Consider the following 22,463-nt stretch of genomic DNA (forward strand, 5'->3'; position numbering starts at 1 on the left):
CGAGGGGACGAAGTGAACAGAAGTAGGGACTCAAAGCAGTTGGACAGTGGAGGAGCATTTTTCCATGACAGTCAGCCAGGTGGGTGGACAGAATCATTTATACATGGGGTATTTAGGTCCGTATGAGCTTCTAGTTGGATTTTTTTGCTCTGATATTCACCTTGATAGAAAACCAGGAGGGTGAAGGCGGCATTCTGGCCGGAAGAGTGGCTCCGGTACTTTAATGCGAGCTTTGCTATTCTGGACACCCATGCTGGACCGTGATGCTAGCTGTCAGGGATTGTTAGCTAGCTGGTTATCAGGAGTGGGGAACGGAGTTCGGCTGAGAATGTGGCGCTGCTGTAACTGCGGGTTACATCTCTGGGCTTTATGCTTTATCTCGAAGGTTAGCTATAACAGAAATGAGACTCTCCCAGGAATAATTCCGACTCATCTTGTCTGTCACCGTGGCTTATGGTTGGGATTAGCTTGCTAGCTTCTTTGGCTGTCCAAGGAGGAAGACGGGGTTGGAAGACGGAGGAGGTGCTCGGGTTCTGAAGAACTTCTGATCAGAGGAGCCTCCTTCCTCCTAATGGACACCAGCTACATGAGTTAAAGGAGAAAAACAGGGAAATACAATGAAAATATCCCGGTATTGTTCCCACAGTGGGAAAATTAAACTTAAAGTTCTTTTTTTTTTTTTTTAGAAACGTGTACAAGCAAGGGAAAAAAATAAATAAATTAAAAAAAATATTATATATATATATATATATATATATATATATATATATATATATATATATATGTGTGTACAATTTTTTCTCCACTTAAACTTTATATTAAAAAAATAACAATGAAGGATTGTTATGACATAGAAGTTACCCATCAATTTTTCAAGTGATGACATCTTTGTCCACAAAGACAAAAATCACTGACTGTCTCACAACTTCCTGCTGGACCACAGAGTCTTGAATTCTGCAGCTGCTTGTGGGAAATCAGAAGTCTGAGTTAGGGGTGCCCCGATTTATCGGCCAGCCGATTTCCTTAGTTTTGGGAGATCAATGATTGGCTGATACTTATTCTCCGATCTTATCTAGATCAGTAATGGTCTAAAAGAATCAGCCACCATCCTCTTCTGATGTTTGACTGACAGACTAGCCCACCAGGGCATTTCTGCACTTCACATTTGACAGTAGTCAACCCGCATGTCTGCAGACACTTTAGAAAAACAGCGTCTTAAGTCAGAAGCTTGTTCAAATTGGTTGTAATGCAGACCGCTACAGGAGCTCTTTCCTGCCCACAGCCATCACTGTCTACAATAACTCTTTACTTACATTAGTTTCAACAACATTTAATTTCCCTTTGGGATCAATAAAGTATTTTTTAAGAGAATTTGGTCAGGAGTGTGAATTATAATCTGCCTAAAAAGCCTTCAGATTTTTCTGTCACCGTTTTGAAAATGTAACTAAAACGAAGGAATTTATGATAACCCAAGAGAATTAGAAAAGCTTTGGATGGATGGATGGATGAAGGGAATAAGGGTTAAATGAAGGGATGGAGCTCATGCTGGCTCCACCACACGATGCAGCCCTGGGCGGTTGCCCATGTCAGAAACTGCCACTTCATGAAAATGCTTTTACTTTCACAGTTTTTTCATCAGAGTGACAGTTTAAAGACAGAAGAGTTAAGGAAATATACATTTATAACAGCTCACATCATTATTGTGATATTTTGTGATAATTTTACATTTCCATGAGGGGTTTTAATAAAATAAACAATCTTTAACGGTTCTCTAACATCTCACTTGTGGTGTAAATTGTGAGCATGGGCGTATTTGTGTTGTGACATCTGACACTTCCTGTTCTGACTCCACAATCTCTGCTCTCCATCTTTTTTTTTTTTTTTCTTTTTTCACAGGAAGGCTCCTCTCCCAGATTTGATTTTTTTTCCCCACACTTCCAAGACGGAAAGCGAAGCGACATCCTCGTTTGCACGGTGGGATGAGGTAGTAGGTTGTATAGTTTTAGGGTCACACCCGCACTGGGAGATAACTATTCAACCTGCTGTCTTTCTCAAAGTGCTTTACTCGTCGGTCTGAGCTGTGGACGAGTTCCTGCTGCTCTCCACCGGATGACGCCGTCACCGTTAGAACGTTCTTCAGCTGCTCACTCAGTGTGAGGTAGTAGATTGTATAGTTTTAAGGTTGTGATTGTTTGCCCTGCCTAGGAGATAACTATACAACCCACTGCCTTCCCTGGAGAGTGGGAAAACCCCAAAGAAAACCTGGTGACGTTTTATTTGGAGTGGTGTGCATAAGGCTGACATGAAACCGTCAGCCTTATACACACCACCTGTTATGAACATGAAGGAGTCTTCATGAATGTTAGTGCTGTTGTCAACAAGTGTCATTCGGTAAATAACACTTTTAATGCAAAGTTGCATTAAAAGTTAATTAAAAGTGTCAACTTTGCATTAAAGTGTCATTATTTCCCAAATGACACTTCATGACGACAGTTCTAAACATTCGTGTTCGTAACAGTGTCATGTGAGTCTTATGCGCACCTCTTCAAATAAAGTGTCACCAAAAGGTCTGACACCATATTTAAGGTTATGTTCTGATGTCATCAGTAGCAACTGGAAAACAGAACTACTATCTGGTTTGTATTGAGCCAGTCGGTCGCTGCACCGACACCAAAGCCAATACCTCTGCGGTTCTGCATTCTATACGAGAAATCTCTCTTTTTTTTTAAACCTGAATTCATCTTTAAAGTCTCCATAAACATCACAAGAAGACATCTGATACAAATCTGTTCTCCAGTTTGGTGTAAACTGACCTATGAGTCACTGATGAGCAGCTGGTTGGAAAACTTAAGGACTAAAACATCAGTAGGAAGCACTTTACTGCCTCTTCCTGCGTAATTATCACTGCATTCCCTAAACAATTTCATTTAAAGGGGCAGTATCATCTAAAATTTGCTTATTTTGAGCTTTTACATCATGTTATAATCTAATTCCCTCATCAAAAACATACTTTTGCTGGTGTTTTGCACAATTGATTGGTTAGCATGGGAAATGAACGTATTTCTCAAACGTACATGAAAGAATCAAAGCAAGACTCAAGGTAGGTTTTTGATGAGGAGATTACATTATAATAGGATATAAAGGTTAAAAAAAGTTGATTTTACATCATACTGACCCTTTCAAAAAAAAAAGATGCAAGTTTTTACCACCGTACTTCCAAGAGTGACCATTAGGTGGCGGCATTTATCTTTTACTGTTTTACGAGAGGATCTGTAAACCCTGTTCATAGGTTTATTTTACTGTTCTCTAAAAGGTAATGAAGTGTGAAGTGACTACTTTAAAGAGCAGTCCTCTGAATCGGCACCTTTAAATGAAGCGTTCCATCAGTAGAACAGATGCTGCCTCTGAATTATTCTGTGCTAATAATTCAGATCAGTAAAAAGTGCATGTGTTATCAGAGGCAGGGAAACGGTTTATCCACAGTTGGTTAAATATGTTGTTGTTAATCATTGTTAGTGAACTGAAGGCTGACACAGACCATCAGAGCAAGCATCACATTTTAAATGTGTTTAGTTGAGCACAAGGTGTTAATCAATATCCTGGTGCTGGTAGAGCTTCTTCAGCTGGTGTTGTTGGGAACCAGTCCACTAATCGGAGCATTCCCATTACAGCTCCAGACTTTTAATGTGTTTTGATGGGAATTTACGTCAGAGACCAACACAAAGTGCTGATAAATGTTTCTGAGAATTGTGTGACATCTGGAAAGTGTGGTGTGCACTTGTTTTCAGTTCCCTTTGTCACCCCACATTAAAATTCTTGTGCAGTCATATGACTTTGTATTTTTGTTCTTTGAAAGTTTGGCCCATTCACTTTTGCAAGGAAAGTCAAGCTCTGTTGTATTGGATGGAAAGTGTCATCAGATTCCTATTTGGATTTAGTTCTGGACTTTGACTAGAGCATCTTAACCCATAACCCACATACACCCATACATAGTGTTTTATTTGTAGGCCACAGAGTTACGTTTTCAGGACTAATTCATCTATTTGTCCTCTGTTAGCATTGCAATCCTGATGAACTCTGCTCAAAAACATTCTCGACATATCGCTACAACCTGGACTTTCTCCCCTTCACTTGGATTGTCTCTGGCAGGTTTTCTACTGGGCCAATCAGCTAATAGGAGATGCTGTGAACAAGAAACTTAGAATTGTAGTTTACTTTGTTGACAAATTAATCCCAATTTTCATTAAAACGTCACACAGTATCAGTTTTGGGACATCTTGCTTCATTTAATTGTCGCGTGTTTGGTTTAATGCTGCGGTCCACATTGTTGGAACCATATTTTCGCTAAACTGTTTATGTGATATTTTGTGAGCTCTAAATGTTTATGGGCCCAATCTTTTCTCTGTAGCAGTTGAGGCTAAAGACCATCGTCTTCCTGTGTAGTTCCGCTCGAAAACAGTTCACGCGCAAAGTGTGGTACAGGAGCCTGTTGGTTTCTGTTTTTGTTTTGTTTCTTAAACAGGCGCCTCCAGCCCAGATCCTGTCAGGACGCGCCTGGTAGAGGTGAAGGTGGAGCGGAGGCAGGCGGTACCGGGGCTTTGAGGTGCGTCGTGGTGAAAGTCACGGTACTGTTTCCGACCCAGTGCGGTGGCACCAACCCAGGCTGTAGCGAACCGGGCACTGAGACAGCCTGATAAAGTCAGAAGTTTTCTCAGCAGCCTAACTATTTCTGTGTCTGTGTGTCTTTTCTACTGAAAAAAACCCCGAAATGAAATAAAAACGGGTATTTGTAACTTCAACATTAGACCTTTATTACGGTTTTATTACGTGTATTAAGTGTAATTTACGGTTTTATTAAGTGTATGTTGGAAGAAAAAAAAATCTCGGCTATAATTTGACATTTGAAGGGCGCAGTTCCGCCCCGTCACCCCCTCTCACCACCCCATGGGCATGGTGTCCTAGCAACATGGAGGCAGAGGCATGTCTCTGATGAGAATCGATTCAGTCATTTTTTGGAAGAAAAAAAAAAAAAAATTGGGGCACCGAGGATGAAAGGGGCAGGTGCTCCCTCCGCACCCCACTCTGCACGTATTGTGTTATATTTATTATATGTAAATTAAACTGCTGACATTTTAATGGGCTTTGTTGTACGACATTATTAGTGGCCTCATGTGGCCGTCTTTTGTCAAACTTTCTGTTTTCTCCCTGTTGGGACGCTTTACATAAAAGGCGTTACCAGCCTGGCGGCGCGGCTCTACAGCTCCTCGGGTCAGAAGCGCGCTGGGCTCGGAGGCAGATCCTCGGCAGAACACGCCCTGATAGAAAAAGGTAGCCCCACGCGGAGTGAGACCCAGACGGACGCGATCGTTGAGCCAGTTCACACAGCGGAGCGGCCGGGATCAGCCGCTCCAATAATGCCCCCTCCGCAGGCTCCCACAAACGGACTCCCACCGAATCAGACCGGGACGGGCCCGCTGCCACTCACTGTGGACTCACTGTGGACCGACGGCTCGGAACACCTGGAGACCCTGAAGGAGTTTTCTGCTGCGGCAGAGGATTAAATCCCACCATGAGCAGGAAGACCCGGCGCTGGATTTTCCATTTTTTCCTCTGCCTCGGAGTAGTTTACCTTAAAATCGGGTGAGTTGTGGATTTCCTGAAGCTCGGCTGTAATGATCCGACAGCGGAGGTTATTAGGTCAGGACCAGCCGGCAGGTGAGTTTCTCCATCAGCTCCGCAGAGAGAGGAGTTGGTGAAAGCAGAAAGTCAGCTGTCGGCGTTTCTTCCTGCACACTTGTAGCTGTTCTGCTGCTGCTGCTGGACGCATGTTCACCTGCATGTCCTCCTCCTCCTCCCTCTCCTCCTCTTCGTCGCAGGGGGCTGTCGTCGGTGGTCGCGCTGGGAGCCAGCATCATCTGTAACAAGATCCCGGGCTTGGCCCCCCGGCAGCGGACGATCTGTCAGAGCCGACCCGACGCCATCATCGTGGTGGGAGAGGGAGTCCAGGCGGGCATCAACGAGTGCCAGTTCCAGTTCAGGCACGGCCGCTGGAACTGCTCGGCCCTGGGGGAGAGGACCGTGTTTGGGAAGGAGCTCAAAGTGGGTAGGTAGCCGGGAAACGTCTGTCTGCCCGCACTGCACAACACAAAATATTACCAAGAAGTTTTTTGGTTCAAGTTTCTGGAGCAAATATACCAATGAACTTGAAATAAGACAAAACTAACTGACAAGTAAGCAAGATATAGGAGCTTGTTTTGAGTCTTCAATTCCTTCCTGACTACCAGGAAAAAAAAAATATTGTCCAATCACCTTTTTAAAAAAAAAAAAAATCCCACCGTCTTTGTGAGGTAATAAAAGGTTTTATGCACTTACTTTGTCTCTTCCCTTAAAATGTGTTATTACTGATGAACACCATTTTTATGAATTAGAAAAAGGTATGTACACAAGTCCCACCTCTTCACATGTGGTACCATTGAAAAGCCCTAAATGTCCTCTCCAGATACCAAAAGGAATTAATTCAGTAGAATGCAGGGGGTGGGAGATATTGAAGTTTAGAAATGTCCTCTACAGAGGACAAAAATGAACTACTGGTAGTCAGGAGGATATTGATGAAAAAGTTCTAGTTCCATTGGCTAATTATTTCACTTATAAGAAGACATTTTCCTTATGTTGTTAGTAAAATAATTTGCCAATGGAAGTAGTACTTTTTCCATCAATATTAAATGATTATTTACTTAAAACAAGCTCCTATATCTAGCTGAAAAGTTACTTCTAAGATATTTTTGTCTGCACTAATTCAAATGCACTAGAAACTAGACAATACTTGGTCAGATTTTGTGTTTTTGCAATGCAGGCTGTTTTTTGTTTGTCTCTGATGGCAAAACAACATCTAAAAATATTTCTAATATGAATATGACATGATGCAACAACCCCACCCCCCCCAATAAAATTCCAGAAAAGACCAAATTAGGAAACATTGCTCATATACATGAATGAAAACCATCTCTGTGATTGCACTGGCATGTTTTATTCTACATTAATAACCCCACAGTGTCTCCCTTAGCAGAAAGGGGAAACATGCCACCGCAGAGAGATGGATTGTTGAAAATTGCTATAAATTTTCCAAAAAATTCGGTCCAGAGGAAACATTCCTCTGAGGTACTTGACCCTCCGACCTTTGGACAGATGTCTACGAGTCTGAAGCGGAGGCCGGTTGCATCTGCTCTGTGGGAAAGCGAGCCTCATGTCTGATGGTGTCTGTGGAACAAAGCTGCAGGCGATGCTTAGCTGCAGACGGCAGAGCACAAATATGTCCTAACAACCCCACGCTCTGCCGTTTACGTCCTCCGACGTCCTGCCTGTCGTCTGGAGGGATGGACGGACTCGGTCTTTGGGTGTCGTTTTGCTCCCTAAGGATATTCAATCCTTCGTTGAGCATATCTGCGTCTTGCTGCATCATCCCTGGGGTTTAACGCAGCTCCTACACTGCAACAACACAAAATCTTACATAGTAATTCTTGTCTAGTTTCTAGTACAAATATCTTGAAATAAGATGAAAATAACTCATAAGTAACTTTTCCAGAAGACACAGGAGTTTGTTTTAAGTAAATAATTATTTAATACTGATAAAAAAAGTTCCAGTTTCATCGGCAGATTATTTTACTTATAACATGAGAAAAATATCTTGTTATACGTAAAATAATCTGCCGATGGAAGCTGTACCTTTTCATCAATATTAAGGAATTATTTATTTAAAACAAGCTCTTGTGTCTTGCTGAAAAGTTACTTCTGAGTTAGTTTTGATTTACTTCAAGTGGACTAAGTTGTTTGGACTAGAAACTAGATCAGAAATACTTGGTAAGATTTAGTGTTTTTCCAGTGTGTTGGCGGTGGAGGAGTCTTTCACTGGAGAAACAATAAATCTTACCAAGTATTTTTGGTCTAGTTTCTAGTGCAAATGTCTTAGTACACTTGGAATAAGATAAAACTACTCACAATTAACCTTTCAGCAAGATATAGGAGCTTGTTTTAAGTCAATAATTCTTTAATATTGATGAAAAAGTTTTAGTTCCATTGGCTGATTATTTCACTAACATCATGGGAAAAGTGTCTTGTTTTAAGTGACATAGTCAGCCAATGGAACTAGTATTTTTTAATCAGTATTAAAAAATTGCTTACTTAGAACAAACTCCTTTATCTTTCTGAAAAGTTACTTGTAAGTTAGTTTTGTCTTATTTCAAGGGTTATAAGACATTTGCACTAGAAACTTGAGAAAAATACTTGGTAAGAGTTAGTGTTTTTGCAGTGCATCTTTTTGGATGCAGTAGTATTCAAACTTAATTTTATGCACTAAAAAAAACATACACAGAGATCTAAATTCTTTTCATCATTGCTCAGCCAAACCATGTATGTTCATTAGAAAAAAAAAACATAAAAAAACACTTCCCCTCCCCAAAAACTTCAAGTTCAGGCAAGCACTTTGCTGTAAGTTTACAAATTTCCCTCCAGGTTCTGCAGCTTTTTACCATCAAACGATTCCCAGTGCTTCGCTTCAGGAAGACTCTCCGTTACCATGTCCCTTAACATCTAATCGAAGAAAGATGGGAGTCTCAGCGTTTTTGTGCTGCAGAGAACAGATCTTAGTCAGGAGTTCAGCTGAGCGCTGCTCAGGTCCAGCTGCCCTGCAGAGTGCGAATCCATTGTTTTGTGTTACTGGACTGGAACGCTGACGCCTGACAAGAATATATAAATTTGGGATTGTTGTTGGCGGTCATGCAGCAGTGGGTAGTGTTTTGGCATTAGGGTTAGGGATCTGTCCCACTGACAACTTAACTCCTTAAAATGGCTTCTCAGTTTTTGAACCGCTGAAGCCAACCGTAGTCTATCTGCGGAGCGGCACACCGCTGTGACTGGTCCTCTGATTCGTCCGAGGACCAGATCTGTGTGAAGAAGTGCCTCTGCAGAAGTTTAGCTGTTAAAATCCAGCAACTTTATTGACTGTTCCTGGATACAGTCCAAGTACGCTCCACCAGGAGTTATCTCCAATTTAATTAATAAAAACTGCAGTTGGCCTGAAGTGGTCAGATTTATAGGGCTGGGAATCTCTCCGTGCTGGGAGGTTTGTGCATGCCTCTGATTCACCTCCGCAGGGTGGAGACCAGCATGGCGGCTGGCAGGGAACCCGGCCAGAAGTCATGCAAAAATATTTCTTTTGTCATGTATTAAAAATGCATACAGGGTTTCCTCCAGTGTATTTAAGCCTGGCAGGCGGGCCACCAGGCTGTACTTGTCCCCCCACCAAGCTAAGCATTGCTTATTTATTTAAGTTAAAAAAAAAAAGTTTGCATTTTTAAGGCTTTATAGTTGAAGTTCAGGTGTGAATCATCCAAACTTCCAATAGCACATAATTATCAAGTGATATTTTCAAGTTTCCTGTCAACTTTAAACATTTTTTAACTCAAAAATATGACGGGCCACTGGATGAATCACTGCCATTACTTCCTGTAGTGTCTTAGTGGCTTTGCCATTTTTCTAGGTCAAACCTTGTGCATATATATATATATATTTTTATCACCCAAGGATGAAGTTGCGTCTTTGATTGTCCTTAATCAAATGTAACGTCCAATGTTTCTCCACAACTCCTTCTAGCTTATAAATGATGGAGTACTTATAATTATCCAGCAACCCAGAAAAGGAATTAGAACAAACTTAGAATCTTGAGAAACTCATCTAGAGAAACCCCGACTAGTTTATAAATTCTACTAAACACGGAGAACCAATATGTAGTTTTATGCTTTTATTTTTCTCTTGTTTTTCTTTTGTTATTGTTTGTATTTCACTTAACTCTTGTAAAGCCCTTTGAATGACCTTGTTGCTGAAAATGTGCTATTTAAATAAAATTACCTTACGAGAAAAATGTTCTTTCATCTGCGCTTTTCTCCCATCCGAAATATCGCATTTTGCACTTTGCGTTTTAGATCTTCATCCTGAAGTTTATCTGCTTTAAAGAGAGCCTGATTAATGAATTGCACTTGGCTTGCTTCGTGCATTTCATAATCATCTCTGAAGCAGTTATGCCAGGTATGTAAGGAGGCTTGACAGGGCCTGAAAGAGTGGATCCTGTTGTGCTCAATTGTCGTCCAAACTGCTTTTTTTTCTTTCTTCATCTTTCTGTCTCCGCAGGCAGTAAGGAGGCTGCATTCACCTACGCCATCATAGCGGCCGGCGTGGCCCACGCGGTCACCGCGGCCTGCACCCAGGGCACTCTGAGTGGCTGCGGCTGCGACAAGGAGAAGCAGGGTTTCTACAACCAGGAGGAGGGCTGGAAGTGGGGCGGTTGCTCTGCGGACGTCCACTACGGCCTGGGGTTCTCCAAAGTGTTCGTGGACGCACGCGAGATCAAGCAGAACGCCAGGACGCTCATGAATCTGCACAACAACGAAGTGGGCCGAAAGGTATGTTTGGGTTAAGGATTTCCATGACCATAACACCAAATCAGGTTCTCAGCGAACCTGCGCTGCTGTCGCTCTGCTTCACAGATGAGAGTGAGGTTCAGGTTGTGTGTGTGCGCGTTTGTTTATAATACCTTGTGGGGACCATTTTCCTGACATACTATGTGACCTGGGGTCATGGGGACCTGCTGCTAATTGTGGGGACCGAAGCCTGGTCCCCACAATTAGAAATGCTGTTTTTGGGTCAGGTTTAAAACTAAGGTGTGAAATGAGTTTTGGTTAGGGTTAGGATAAGGGTAAGGTTTAGGCTGTAGAAATGAATGAAAGTCAGTGGAAAGTCCCCACAAAGATAGCCACGCAAACGTGTGTGTATGTGTGTGTGTGTGTGTGTGCGCGTTTGCGTGTGAGTGTGCGTGTGTGTGTGTATGTGTGTGTGTGTGCGCGCGTTTGCGTGTGAGTGTGCGTGTGTGTGTGTGTGTGTGTGTGTGTGTGTGTGTGTGTGTGTGTGTGTTTGTTTGTGGGAGAAAAAAAGGATTTTGCTCACTGTTCAGGTTTCTGCTATTAGCAGTACGTGTTAAATGATTCGTTCCTGTTTTGTATGTTTTGCTAATATGCTCACGAATACAGATTAGGGGTGCACCGATTTATCGGCCAGTTGATTTATCAGCACCAATTTTCTTAATTTTAGGAGATCGGCCAATACTTTTTGTCAGGAGTCGGTCTTATCTACCTCGGCAAAGGTCTAAAGAAAATGTCCTCTTCTGCTCTCCCATCAGACAATAGTCAGTAACTTTCTTGCTATATTTAGCAACATTTTAGACAAAAGAAAACAAAATTGGCATCGGCCAAAATGGGAATCGGCAGGTCAGGCTTTTTTAAAATTGGTAATCGGCGATCGACTAGAAAACTGCAGTCGGTGCAGCCCTAATATGGAACCCGTTGAATAAATTAAAATATTGTTAAAAAGTTCATTTATTTCACTAACTCTTATCACCAAGTGAAACACGTTATATAGATCAGGCAAAAGCTTATGTTTTAACAACTTAATTTCTGTTCATTAGGATGATTTTCCACTTACAGTCAATGAAAGCACAACATTAAAAATTAGAATAAAAAATCAGACCAATAAAATAAGACAATTTTTAAAAACAGAAACGTGGGCTCAGTGAACACCTGGTGTAAGATCTGCCTAGAAGTTATTTTACAAAAGTCAATCTGACTCATTGGGACATTTATTCTAATTTATTGAACATTACTGTAGATAAACAGTGTCTCTACATACAGATTTTTAACAAACCTCTGATATAATATTCTGAAAAAAATGAGCAATGAGTTGGTGACTTATGTCCAGATTAGAACATCTCAGAGGAACTTTGTCTTATTGTCAAAAAGTATTTAGTAAAGAGCACAAATTCAACCATTGAGATCATTATTGAGCACACTGTTGCACACAGATGGAGTTCTAGGTTATTTCTCATTTCGATACTGTATCAATGTTACATTTATTGCATGTTACATTTATTCATATTTTTATTTACCCAGTTGGGCCCCATCGAGACTCAAGGCTTCTTTTTAAACTAGTTATTTTTAGGCCGTCACACAGTGTTAAAAAAAAGTTTTCTGTCAACTGTTATCCAATATTAGATGTTTGAAATTCAACTCCAAACCTTCAGTGCAGTAACATCTGCAACAAATGTTCCTAACGGGACATTTTACAATGTTTTAAACAGATACAAATGTCTCAAGCGGTGTCAAAGGTCAGAGCAGAGGTCAGAGTTTTAGGAAGTGATTTAAAAACCTGTCTGATTTGCAGTGGTAGGTTATTCCACATGTGGAACTGCAGCCAAAGAACTGAGGAGAAGCTGATCAGCAGGTCTGTGTGAACAGGACAGGGGTGTGTGATGGTTAAGCAGCCGACGGTGACTGGATGGGACTTTAGAAACAGACAAAATGATTTTAAAATGAATTCTAACATCCACCAGCAGCCAGTGGAGCTAGCTCTGGCTGCTGGTACTAGCAGAGTGTGGAATTAACTAGTTACATTTACTCAGTTACCTTTACTTGAGTAACTTTTTTTTTTTAAAACTGTACTTTTAGGAGTATTTTTACTACGCTATACTTTTAACTTTTACTTGAGTTGCTTTATTGTGACGTACCGTTACTCTTGCTTGAGCAAAATTTCTGGATTCTCTACCCACTGAATGAAGGAAAAACATCTTTTGAACAGAAAACTCACCTGACACAGACGTTTTATATTGAAAGAAACTGATTTGGAAAAACAAATCTCTCTTGCCTGATTTTGTTATGTTCTGTTTTATTTGAATTAGTCATTTTCATCTGACTGGTTTTCTAATCTGTTCATGTCACATTTTAGTTAGGATGTGTTGGGTAATTTCTTTGAAGCAGGGTTGTTTGGGAACAGTAAATACCTGCGATATTTTTTTTCTTTCTCTCTGCCATGAGCAGATATTCAGAGCTGGGCCAAGATTTGTGTCATGATAAAACAACTCCAGTTTCAGAAATGTTGGGGGAGTTCACTCCGTGTTTTAAAAACATCAGTTTTCATGAGACCGATATAGAAAACTCTGGATCTTCGACTGAATCTGCTTTGGGCTGTGGGCAAAAACGATGACCTTCCATCTGGATCATGTGTTATAAAACAGAACATGTGAAGCATAACAGGACAGAGTATCTATGTGATGTAAAGGTAATCTAAATAATGCAGTTTGTTTTTATGCACCGATTTGAAAATTTGGGCCGATATCAAGATTATTTTTGTGATGGCTGATATTTACCAGTATTACATACATTTTATTATTGTTTCAACACCTTTGGAAAAACTCCTAACCAGAAACACATAAAAATAAATATTAGTAGTTAATGTCGACCCAGTTTGTATCGATACCGAAATGTAAAAAAAAAAAAAAAAGACTAATACTAGCCTATACTGATGTTGGTGCCGATATGTAGTGCATCCCTACAATTTTTATTGCCATTCCAGTGAAGGATACGCTATTTGTTTTAGTGTTTTACTTTTCCTTGAAACAGGGTTTAAAATGTTCAGTTTAACTCTGTTTATATTTGTCATTCAAGACAAACATTTTTAGTATAAACAGCCAGTTAACATGGCCGCCTACTGTCCAGACCTGGATATCAGTGAACAGATTTTAATTCTGTTGTAAATACAAGGGGACAAGCTACCATGCTAAAACAATTTGAAGATATAACCCTGAGTATTTAATGTGTATTGTATTCCAGAAATAGAAGACCGGGAAAAATGTCAGCTCATATTATTTGATTCTTCTAGTTTGAAATAGCCCAACTGATCGGGAAGACGTCTAATCTTTAATTTCATTGTGTAATAACATTTTCATATAAATTACTGCCCTGAATCACTTTGTGGGGAAAACCCCCCAAAACATTCTGAAGTCATTCAGAAAACAAGTCAAGAATGTATACTGTGAGATGAAAAGCAACCTGATGCTGCCTCAGGACCCTGACTGGGCTCGCATTGGCTACGTTTAATGTCGTTAACCAGAACACAGGAAGCCAATCGACAGATCGATAGATACTGGCCACACAATCAAGCAGTCGACTGCAGAATCAAACGAGTCACATCCTGTGATGCACATTAAAGGTTTAACTGGAAACCTAGCTTTCCTGCATCGTCACGTTTGGAAATAAACCTCGGTCCAGGTTTGGTCTCAGTATTTGTAGGTTTTCTTTCTTCCAGTGATGATGGCCCCTGAGTGAGGTTGAAACAGTTCACGGAGCATCTGGGAAAGAAAAATACCTACTGGCCAAACAGTTAGTGTAACAAAGATATTTGGGTTCATTTGTTACATCTTGGAATCTAAGTCGAAATACATTGTAGACAAAATGCTATCATTTTCTTAATGAAAACAGAGATTTTTGTACTCAAAAATCTCAATTTGTCCACTATAAAGCAAACCTAGTTATTAGGATGGTGAATTTAAATATTTATTTGAAGATATTAAAGCAATATCTCTTTAGATGCACATTTTTATAACAACTGAAGTTAAAATAGCTGCTAGATTGTACTATGAAATGGCACTATGTTGCTCCACTAGGGATAACTGAGAGTCTCAGAAGCTGTTCACATTTGCTGAGGCGCAGCAGTGCACCAATGATAGTATTTTAGCGAAAAAATTGTAGCGGTAGTAGCCTTCAAAATAAAAGCTGCATCATTGTATTGCCACAGTAATGTAGTACAAACACACACAGGCCTGTCAGAGGTTGTCACAGCAGGTTACATGAGGCCTGTGAGCTGCATAATGCCTCGGTTTGGTGTAGACTGTAGCAGAGTGGTTTGGGGTTCGGGGTGTTTCAGCAGTCAGTCTGCAACATCCTCTGGAATGACTCCTGGCACCGGTCCTCACTGCGTACCTAACTCTTATCTATCTATGGCTACAAGAAGTTGCTAGTGCACAATAACTCAAGGGCTGATGGGGGGTTTTGCGTTCGTTGGGTGTATCGGAGACGGTCAAACACTCTGTGCATGAAGAAAGAAAGCACTGATGGATGGCTGATGTTTACCACATCCCAGGAAAGGGAACTGTCTCGCTCCCCTTTGGACATGGACAGAGGGGAGAGAGAAGGAGAAAAGAGTGAATATCAAAGCACAGCCAGGACGCAGTAGCATCGAGTGTTGATGGTGAAGACCGCTGACACACACACAGACGGCCTCATCGTAGAAATCAGCCCTTCTGTTTCTTTTTCTAGTGATTGGTCTAGAAAAAGACCAATCACGGTATGTTGACAGTCATACCATCAACATGTTCACATTAGTAGCTGTCAGTAAACTGCTGCAGTTATTGTAGAAAACCTTTCATATGGCCTTTGGCCAAGCATTAAACCTGAGATGTTTTCCTGCACACTCCATAGGAATGGAGGAAAGGAATAGTCTTCTCATGTCTTCACTGGTTGGTGTCTTGTATCAGGTTTCTGCAGGAAAGAAGTCTGCTAGGTAAACCTGGAGGAGTGTGTTAAGGCTTATATCAGCATCACCAAGCGTAACTATTAGCCTCATAGGTTATTTTTTTCTTAAAAACAAAATGATTTGGAAAATCTTTCTTCTGCCTCAATCTTATTATGAAATGATTTTATTTGTTAACATTTCTTAAATTTTAGTCTTTAAAGAACCAGAATTTTTTTACATAAAATGCTATTTTTGTCTGCCAGATGTCATTGTTAAATATTAAATCCGATGTTCTGGTGATCAGTTACTCAGTGCTTGACGAGGCTTTTTATGAAATACTTTTTTACTCGTATTTGAGTATTTTCTTGGAGGGTGACTTCATGCTCACACGCATTGTATAATCATGACAGATTCTGTTTCACTGAGGACGATTAATTAGGAGGAGAAAAGGCTGCAGGACTTTCTCACATCAAGTTAAATAATTAGTTTAGATGCTGAGACTGTAACGGGCCTGTTCAAATCAAATCATTTTTGACGGATGTAACAGCCTGAACATGGAGTCGTAGTTTTCTCAGTTCTTTGTTGCTTTAACTCTAACTATTTTTCAAGCTTTTCAATTGTCAAAGCAATGTCTTGGCATGCTTTGTACTTTGTGCTAATTGCATGTAAAATTATGCTCTTTTTTTCTGTCTACAACAGTAAAACAATCTCAACCATTCATCCTGCTTCTCTCTCTCTCTTTTTGGGAGGGAAACTTAGACGTGTCAGACAAACTTCAGAGTAATGCTTCACATGTTTTCAGTTAAATATATTGTCATTATGATTAATTGTGATGCCTGATTATTTTGGTGCCCCCCAGCCCCGGCCACTTTGTGCCCTGTGTTCAGAGCATTATTTACGTGGGCGGAGCTACGGCCCTGGCTCAGTTTTTGCCACAGTTGCTTGAGGCCGGTTGTCATCAGGTCTCTTACCTCCAAGCCGGTGAACACAAATGGAAAGATCTCCCTAAGTCAGGGATGAGCTCTGTAATTTGCCAACTAACTTTCAGACTGAAGTCAAGATTATTTAAAGCGAAACCGCTGCAGCACAACGGAAACTGCAACTTTGCCCAGTTTTTATACATTTTATGTTGTTTAAATCAAAAGGAAACTGTAAATTAGATGAATGTTAGAGAGGAAGGACAGATCTGTGAGGAGTAGAACTGCCGTTTCTTGCAGTGGTATTGCACCATATGCAATGTGACTGTGCTGTGGATCTATTTGATTAATTAATACATGTCAGACTGGGATATATATATATATATATATATATATATATATATAAGTGCCATAAGTTTCCTTGTTTCATCAACCACCGGCTATGCACTCTTGAGCTGTTGTGGTGCATTATGGGAGATATGTGGTATTATTGCTATGGGCACTATTCTGGTTGGCCATGAATAATAAATACTCTATAGGAAAATACAGCTCCGGAAAAAATTAAGAGACCACTTCAAATGATCAGTTTCTCTGGTTTTAGTTTTTATAGGTATATGGTGGAGTAAAATGAACATTGTTCTTTTATTCTATGAACTACTAACAACATGTCTCTGAAATTCCAAGCACCAATTTAGTATTAATTTGCATAAAATGAGAAAAGGTCAAAATACCAAAAAAGATGCAGTGCTTCCAGACCTCAAATAATGCAAAGAAAACAAGTTCATATTCATTTAGAAACAAAAATACTGATACTTTACCTCAGGAAGAGTTCAGAAACCAATATTTGGTGGGATAACCAGGAGGTTTTCAGTGGGGTTCAGTGGGCTCTTCATTTTTCCTGAGCTGTATGCCGTGATCAGGATTCATTCATTCACAGGCTGAATGTGACCTGTGGGTCTTGAACTGGTCCAAACTGTCTTCGGCCAAAAATGTTTAGACTTGTAGCAAAGTGCAGTCATACCGTCAACATGTTCACATTAGTAGCTGTCAGTAAACTGTTAATTACTTGTTAGTGTGAGTCTTTTGTATTACAGAGAATAATTTAAAAAAAACAAAAAAAAACAACCCGATGTGCAATTCCTTCTGCTTCAGATTAGCTCAGTTTCCCAACTTTACATACAAACCTCTGTTGTTTCTGTTTATCCCAGCTTCTCTAAACTGTGTTTGAATGAGGCTCCATGCTTGAGGTCTGACATTAATCACAGTGTAATACTCTGTCAGGCCCATAGTATGTACATACTATACTTACACCACTGTAATTATTGTAGAAAACCTTTCATATTTAATGGGAGATGATGTAAGCGTGTTTCAAGTGTTTCTCCCCATCTTGAGAAGAATAAACAGCGGCGTAAAAGGTGCCACAGAAGGCTTACACGGGTTCTGTTAGGCAAACAGTGGCAGCTTCGACGGGATTTCACTTCAGTGAGCTCCATTATTTCAGTGTTTGCCAGGTCTCTGGGGGGGGGCACGACCACACTAAGCTTTGCGCGTCTCAGGCTTTTGACAATTACCCCAAGAGACTCCAGAAAGTCTGAGGCCACATCAGAGTGGAATAATTAAAAAGCAGGGAGAGGCTTTTCTAATGCCAGCCAGGGCTCCCGCTCAGTGAGAAGGAAACACGCTAAGCTCATGTCATTCAGCCCAAGGAACACAGAGAATGTTCCCGCAGCTCTGCCTGACGTTTTGAAAGGTTCTTCGCCAATGCCATGAAAAGGCCTTTCTCTCCTTTCTACAAAGGTCCTCGTGTGTTGAGAAACCAAACTGTCTTCAGTCGCCATGGGAGCCTTTGAATTCATTTTGGAAGAGACATTTTGGGGTCTTGGGTTAGTTCTTGTTATCGATGGGAAGATTGTGAAATTATGAAGTCAGCTGGTCTCAAACCGGCAACCCATCAATTACCGGACAAACAATTATACTATAATACTATACTATAATATATACTATAATATTACAGAGAAACAAAAATGCATCTTTTTCTTTTGTTGTTCCAAGGTCCTTTCCATTACCAAAACAGATTTTTATTTTCTCCACTATCTTGCCCATCTCATTCCAGAGATGTTTGCAAGTCATTTCCCCCCCTAAGTCTGTCAGTTTCCCAACATGTACAGGTTAGAAAAAATACTGCAGAGAAATCATACTGCAGTTTGTTGCCATGACAATTATTCACTGGCGTACACCAACTCAGAAGGAGGACACTAATCATTTACTCAAACCAACTATAGCAAGTTGCTTTCAACCTTTATTCTATGAGAAAAGTTTCATTTACAAAACTAAAGTAGAGCCTGAGGAGAGGCGCTGAATTTCAAGGTTTGAGTGTAAGTCAAGTGCAAACTTCTTCTTTTGGTGACTCAGTTACATCTGGAGTTCAAGTCACAGACTTCAGGCATTATTGCTTCCTCACTGGCACTTTAGCGCAAAAGTCTGTTTTAGAAATGCTGGGCAAAGTGGATACGTTTAACCCTCCCACAAGTCTTAGTGAGACAATCCAGAGGAGTGCGGCAGATGTCACGGACCGTCACTGGGAAAGCAACAGGGGTGTAGGAGAAGAAGAAGATAAAAAATTGTAAAATCGTACGCAGGGTCAGTGCAACCCCACCGGTACCACGCGCAGGGTAAAGGGGTCACGGACTGGACCCCGTCTTAGGACTGTGGGGTTGTTAAAAACATGATAATGTATGTGTGTACACTTGGCAGCATGGCTTCAATGATATCACTATATTTATAGAAAATGTCTACCGATATCAAGCTGCAAGTTGGAGCTGTTGCTACCACCATTACCCTGAAGCATGAATGGACTGCTGGATTGTTTTCTTTCCAAAATAATGAATCCTATCTGTGTGATTTATGTTAGACACATGATCATTTGCAGCCAGGCTCGTCAAGACACTGACATTTCAAACTTGATAACAATATGGAGAAAAATTCTGAATGATGTTTTTGATACCATGGAAAAATTTATTTCTGAAGAAAAACGTTTTCTCTTAAGGGAATACTATCATTTACAACATAAAAGCATTTTCATTGCTTTAATACAAACAAAACCATTAAGTCTAAAGCAGGTTAGTCATTATTTAGACAAAATATAAAATGTTAGCATCAGCACGGATCAGTTTATATTGATTTTTATGTAAATGAGTATGTCTGAATAGACCTCGAAGACGGGGCCAAATCTCTAAGAACAAACAGGCCTTAAGGGCCTGTCTGAGGTTGCTGACTAAAATCCAAGAGAAAAAAAATAACTACTTTCATTAACTAGTCATTAAGTAGAACTACTTTCATTTGCTTTTGTTTTGTAAGTGTCCAACACGGGATTGGAAAGAGGAAAAAACCCCAAAGGAGTCTGAAAAGCCCATTGATCATTCTAAGGCCTTTCACATTCACACAAATTCAGTGTGTGAATGTGTGTGTGAATGGATGATGTAGAGTAAAGCGCTTTGGAGTCCTCTGGATTTGAGAAGGTGCTGTACAAGTACAGGTCATGTACCATTTTTTAAATAAGACAACAGTTCACATGTTGTTCTTTGAGTTAAAGAATGGCCCAGACTGAGTCATTAGCCATAGCAGCTCTGAGATTTCTGGCATGCCAACTTTTACTCTAAACTCCTGAAAACGTTTGTCTGACCTTGTTGGACGATTGTTTCAAAAATGTCCGTCTGACTTTTAGGCAGAAAGTGATTTCTCCACGACAACTTTGGGACACAAGTGAAATCCAGTGAAAATCCAGTGAAATTATTGCCTTTTAGTTCTCTTTAAACTCATTTTCTTTCTTTCGACCCTTCCATGTGCGTTGCAGGTCCTCGAGAAGGAGATTCGCCTGGAGTGCAAGTGCCACGGTGTTTCCGGATCCTGCACTACCAAGACGTGCTGGATGACGCTGCCTAAGTTCAGGCAGCTCGGATACATCCTGAAAGACAAGTACAACCAAGCGGTGCATGTGGAGCCCGTCCGCGCCAGCCGCAACAAGCGCCCCACCTTCCTCAAGGTCAAGAAACCCCACTCCTACCACAAGCCGAAAGACACGGAGCTGGTCTACATCGAAAGGTCGCCCAACTACTGCGAGGCCGACCAGCTCACCGGCAGCATGGGAACACAGGGGCGCCTGTGCAATAAAACTGCTCTGCAGCCCAACAGCTGTGACCTGATGTGCTGTGGCCGTGGATATAACACTCACCAGTACTCTCACGTTTGGCAGTGCAACTGCAAGTTCCTGTGGTGCTGCTACGTCAAGTGCAACACCTGCAGCGAGAGGACAGAGGTGTACACCTGTAAATAGGGATATTTATTAGGGCACACACCTGGACTGTGTTGTGTGTGAACGCGTGTGTGTGTGTGTTTGGGTATGTGTGGCTTTTCTTTACAAAATCACATTACAACAATTTTAACTGACCTGTTCTGCTTCTATTGATTATGATGACGCCAATGGACGTTGGATTCAGCTCGTAGGTCCATAATTGTTCCATTAATCTTTCAAGTTCAGAGCTTTTTCATATTGCAGACTACTTTTTTGGGGGGGGCAGTCTATGTTTATAGGTGCAGTGGGACTAATGTCAAATGTTATTTGCTTTTCATTTTGTAGAATAGTAATTTATTGACTTAAAAAACTACTGATCACATTGAAAACACTGCAAAAACACACAAATTCTACCAGGTAATTTTTGTCCAGTTTATAATGCAATTATCTTAGTTTTGTCTTATTTCAAGTTTACTAACTTTCAAGTAATTTTTCAGCAAGACATAGGAGTTAAGTCAATTTCTTAAAATTTGTGAAAAATACTACTTCCATTGGCTGATTCCTTCACTAATAAGAGATTTTTCCCATGTTGTAAATAAAATAATCTACCAGTGAAACTAACACTTTTTCATCAATATTAAATATTTATTTAAAACAAGCTCCTATGTCTTTCTGAAAAGTTACCTCAGAGTTATTTTTGTCTTATTTTAAATGTACATTTGCACTAGAAACTGGACAAAAATATTTGGTAAGATTTTGTGTTCTTGCACTGAATACTCTCGCCACTACATCTCAAAGCAGATGGTGTGGATGTCTAAAAATAATATCTGCACTTAAAAGCTTTTTTTTTTTTTGCAACTTTTTCATTTTATTTGTGGTAACTTAAACACTGGGGCTAAAAAGTGAAATGAATCCCATGTAGGTTAACGTGACCGATCCTGTAGCCTGCAATAAGAACTACTGACCATGTGTTTGTTATGATGGTATTGTTTTCTGCTTCCTGACCTTACTGGACTAACACTCACCAGAAAACTGGCAGCAACGATGTTTTATCTACATGCCCACATCTTCATAATCAATTATTAAACCCGTGAGAAGGTAACATATCCCATGGCGCTGGATTTATCTAAGCATAAGAACCACCAACGTACAATTTTCCAAATACAAATACAGCTCTGGAATAAATGAATTTTATGCAAATAAATACAGAATCTTTGCTTGGAATTTCAGAGACATGTTGTCAGTAGTTCACAGAATAAAAGAACAATGTTCATTTTACTCATATACCTATAATAAGTCAAATCAGAGAAACTTACCATTTCAAGTGGTCACTTAATTTTTTCCAGAGCTGTATCTGCCCCTAACTTGGTCAAAATGTAAGAAAATGCAAGTGATAGAGAGGGTGGAAAAGCGCCATGACTGTGGAAAATAGTAAAATATTACATAGGACAAAAAGTCACATTCATGAGTTGCCAAGTGAAAATCTGCTGTCTAATGGGACTTTCGGACTCTTTACACACAGGAATGTTTCTTTCTCAAATGGGTTGTCAGTTTCAAAAACATCTATGTACACACAGCTCCGTTCCTAGAAATGTTTTCATCCACATAGAAACACGGACGGCCGTCCAAAATGCTCTTCTACTATCATGCTCTCCCAGACCTGTAAGTGGTGCTAAACATGGAGTAGTTCTCCTATGTGGTGTGTGAAGTATCCGGTGTGTTAGTGCAGCATACAGAGAATTACCTGAAGTTGATTAATGGGGTTCTATAGCAGCTGCAGCACAACCACAGATGTGTAGTCCATCATTGACGTTGTAACGTATGATGTGTTTGGAGTTGTAGGTCAGGTTAGTGGATGGGTTGAT

At 40.4% G+C, this 22,463-nt stretch overlaps 1 protein-coding gene across 3 annotated transcripts; it reads left to right on the top strand.

Moving 5' to 3' along the window:
• Positions 1-5: 5 nt before the first annotated feature.
• Positions 6-21,251, top strand: wnt7aa (wingless-type MMTV integration site family, member 7Aa). Of its 3 annotated transcripts, XM_015059135.1 has the most exons (7): positions 6-79; positions 1,897-1,984; positions 2,058-2,158; positions 4,523-5,640; positions 5,877-6,103; positions 10,183-10,454; positions 20,161-21,251. In XM_015059135.1, exons 4-7 carry the CDS (start codon positions 5,570-5,572, stop codon positions 20,638-20,640), a joined length of 1,050 nt encoding a protein of 349 aa, XP_014914621.1. In that variant the 5' UTR covers positions 6-79; positions 1,897-1,984; positions 2,058-2,158; positions 4,523-5,569; the 3' UTR covers positions 20,641-21,251. The 3 variants fall into 3 exon arrangements, with proteins under 3 accessions (XP_014914621.1, XP_014914624.1, XP_014914623.1); XM_015059138.1 differs by lacking the exons at positions 6-79; positions 1,897-1,984 and having other exon boundaries at positions 2,031-2,158; XM_015059137.1 differs by lacking the exons at positions 6-79; positions 1,897-1,984; positions 2,058-2,158 and having other exon boundaries at positions 2,408-5,640.
• Positions 21,252-22,463: the final 1,212 nt, after the last annotated feature.

Source organism: Poecilia latipinna, unplaced genomic scaffold (genome assembly GCF_001443285.1).
Source record: "Poecilia latipinna isolate Pla-1442-1.1 unplaced genomic scaffold, P_latipinna-1.0 Scaffold1602, whole genome shotgun sequence".
Taxonomy (NCBI): domain Eukaryota; kingdom Metazoa; phylum Chordata; class Actinopteri; order Cyprinodontiformes; family Poeciliidae; genus Poecilia; species Poecilia latipinna.

Coding starts and splice junctions, on each gene's coding strand:
- wnt7aa (XM_015059135.1), top strand. CDS start 5,570: ATGAGCAGGAAGACCCGGCGCTGGATTTTCCATTTTTTCCTCTGCCTC. Junction 5,641..5,876: donor GTAGTTTACCTTAAAATCGG/GTGAGTTGTGGA, acceptor TCTTCGTCGCAG/GGGGCTGTCGTCGGTGGTCG. Junction 6,104..10,182: donor TGGGAAGGAGCTCAAAGTGG/GTAGGTAGCCGG, acceptor CTGTCTCCGCAG/GCAGTAAGGAGGCTGCATTC.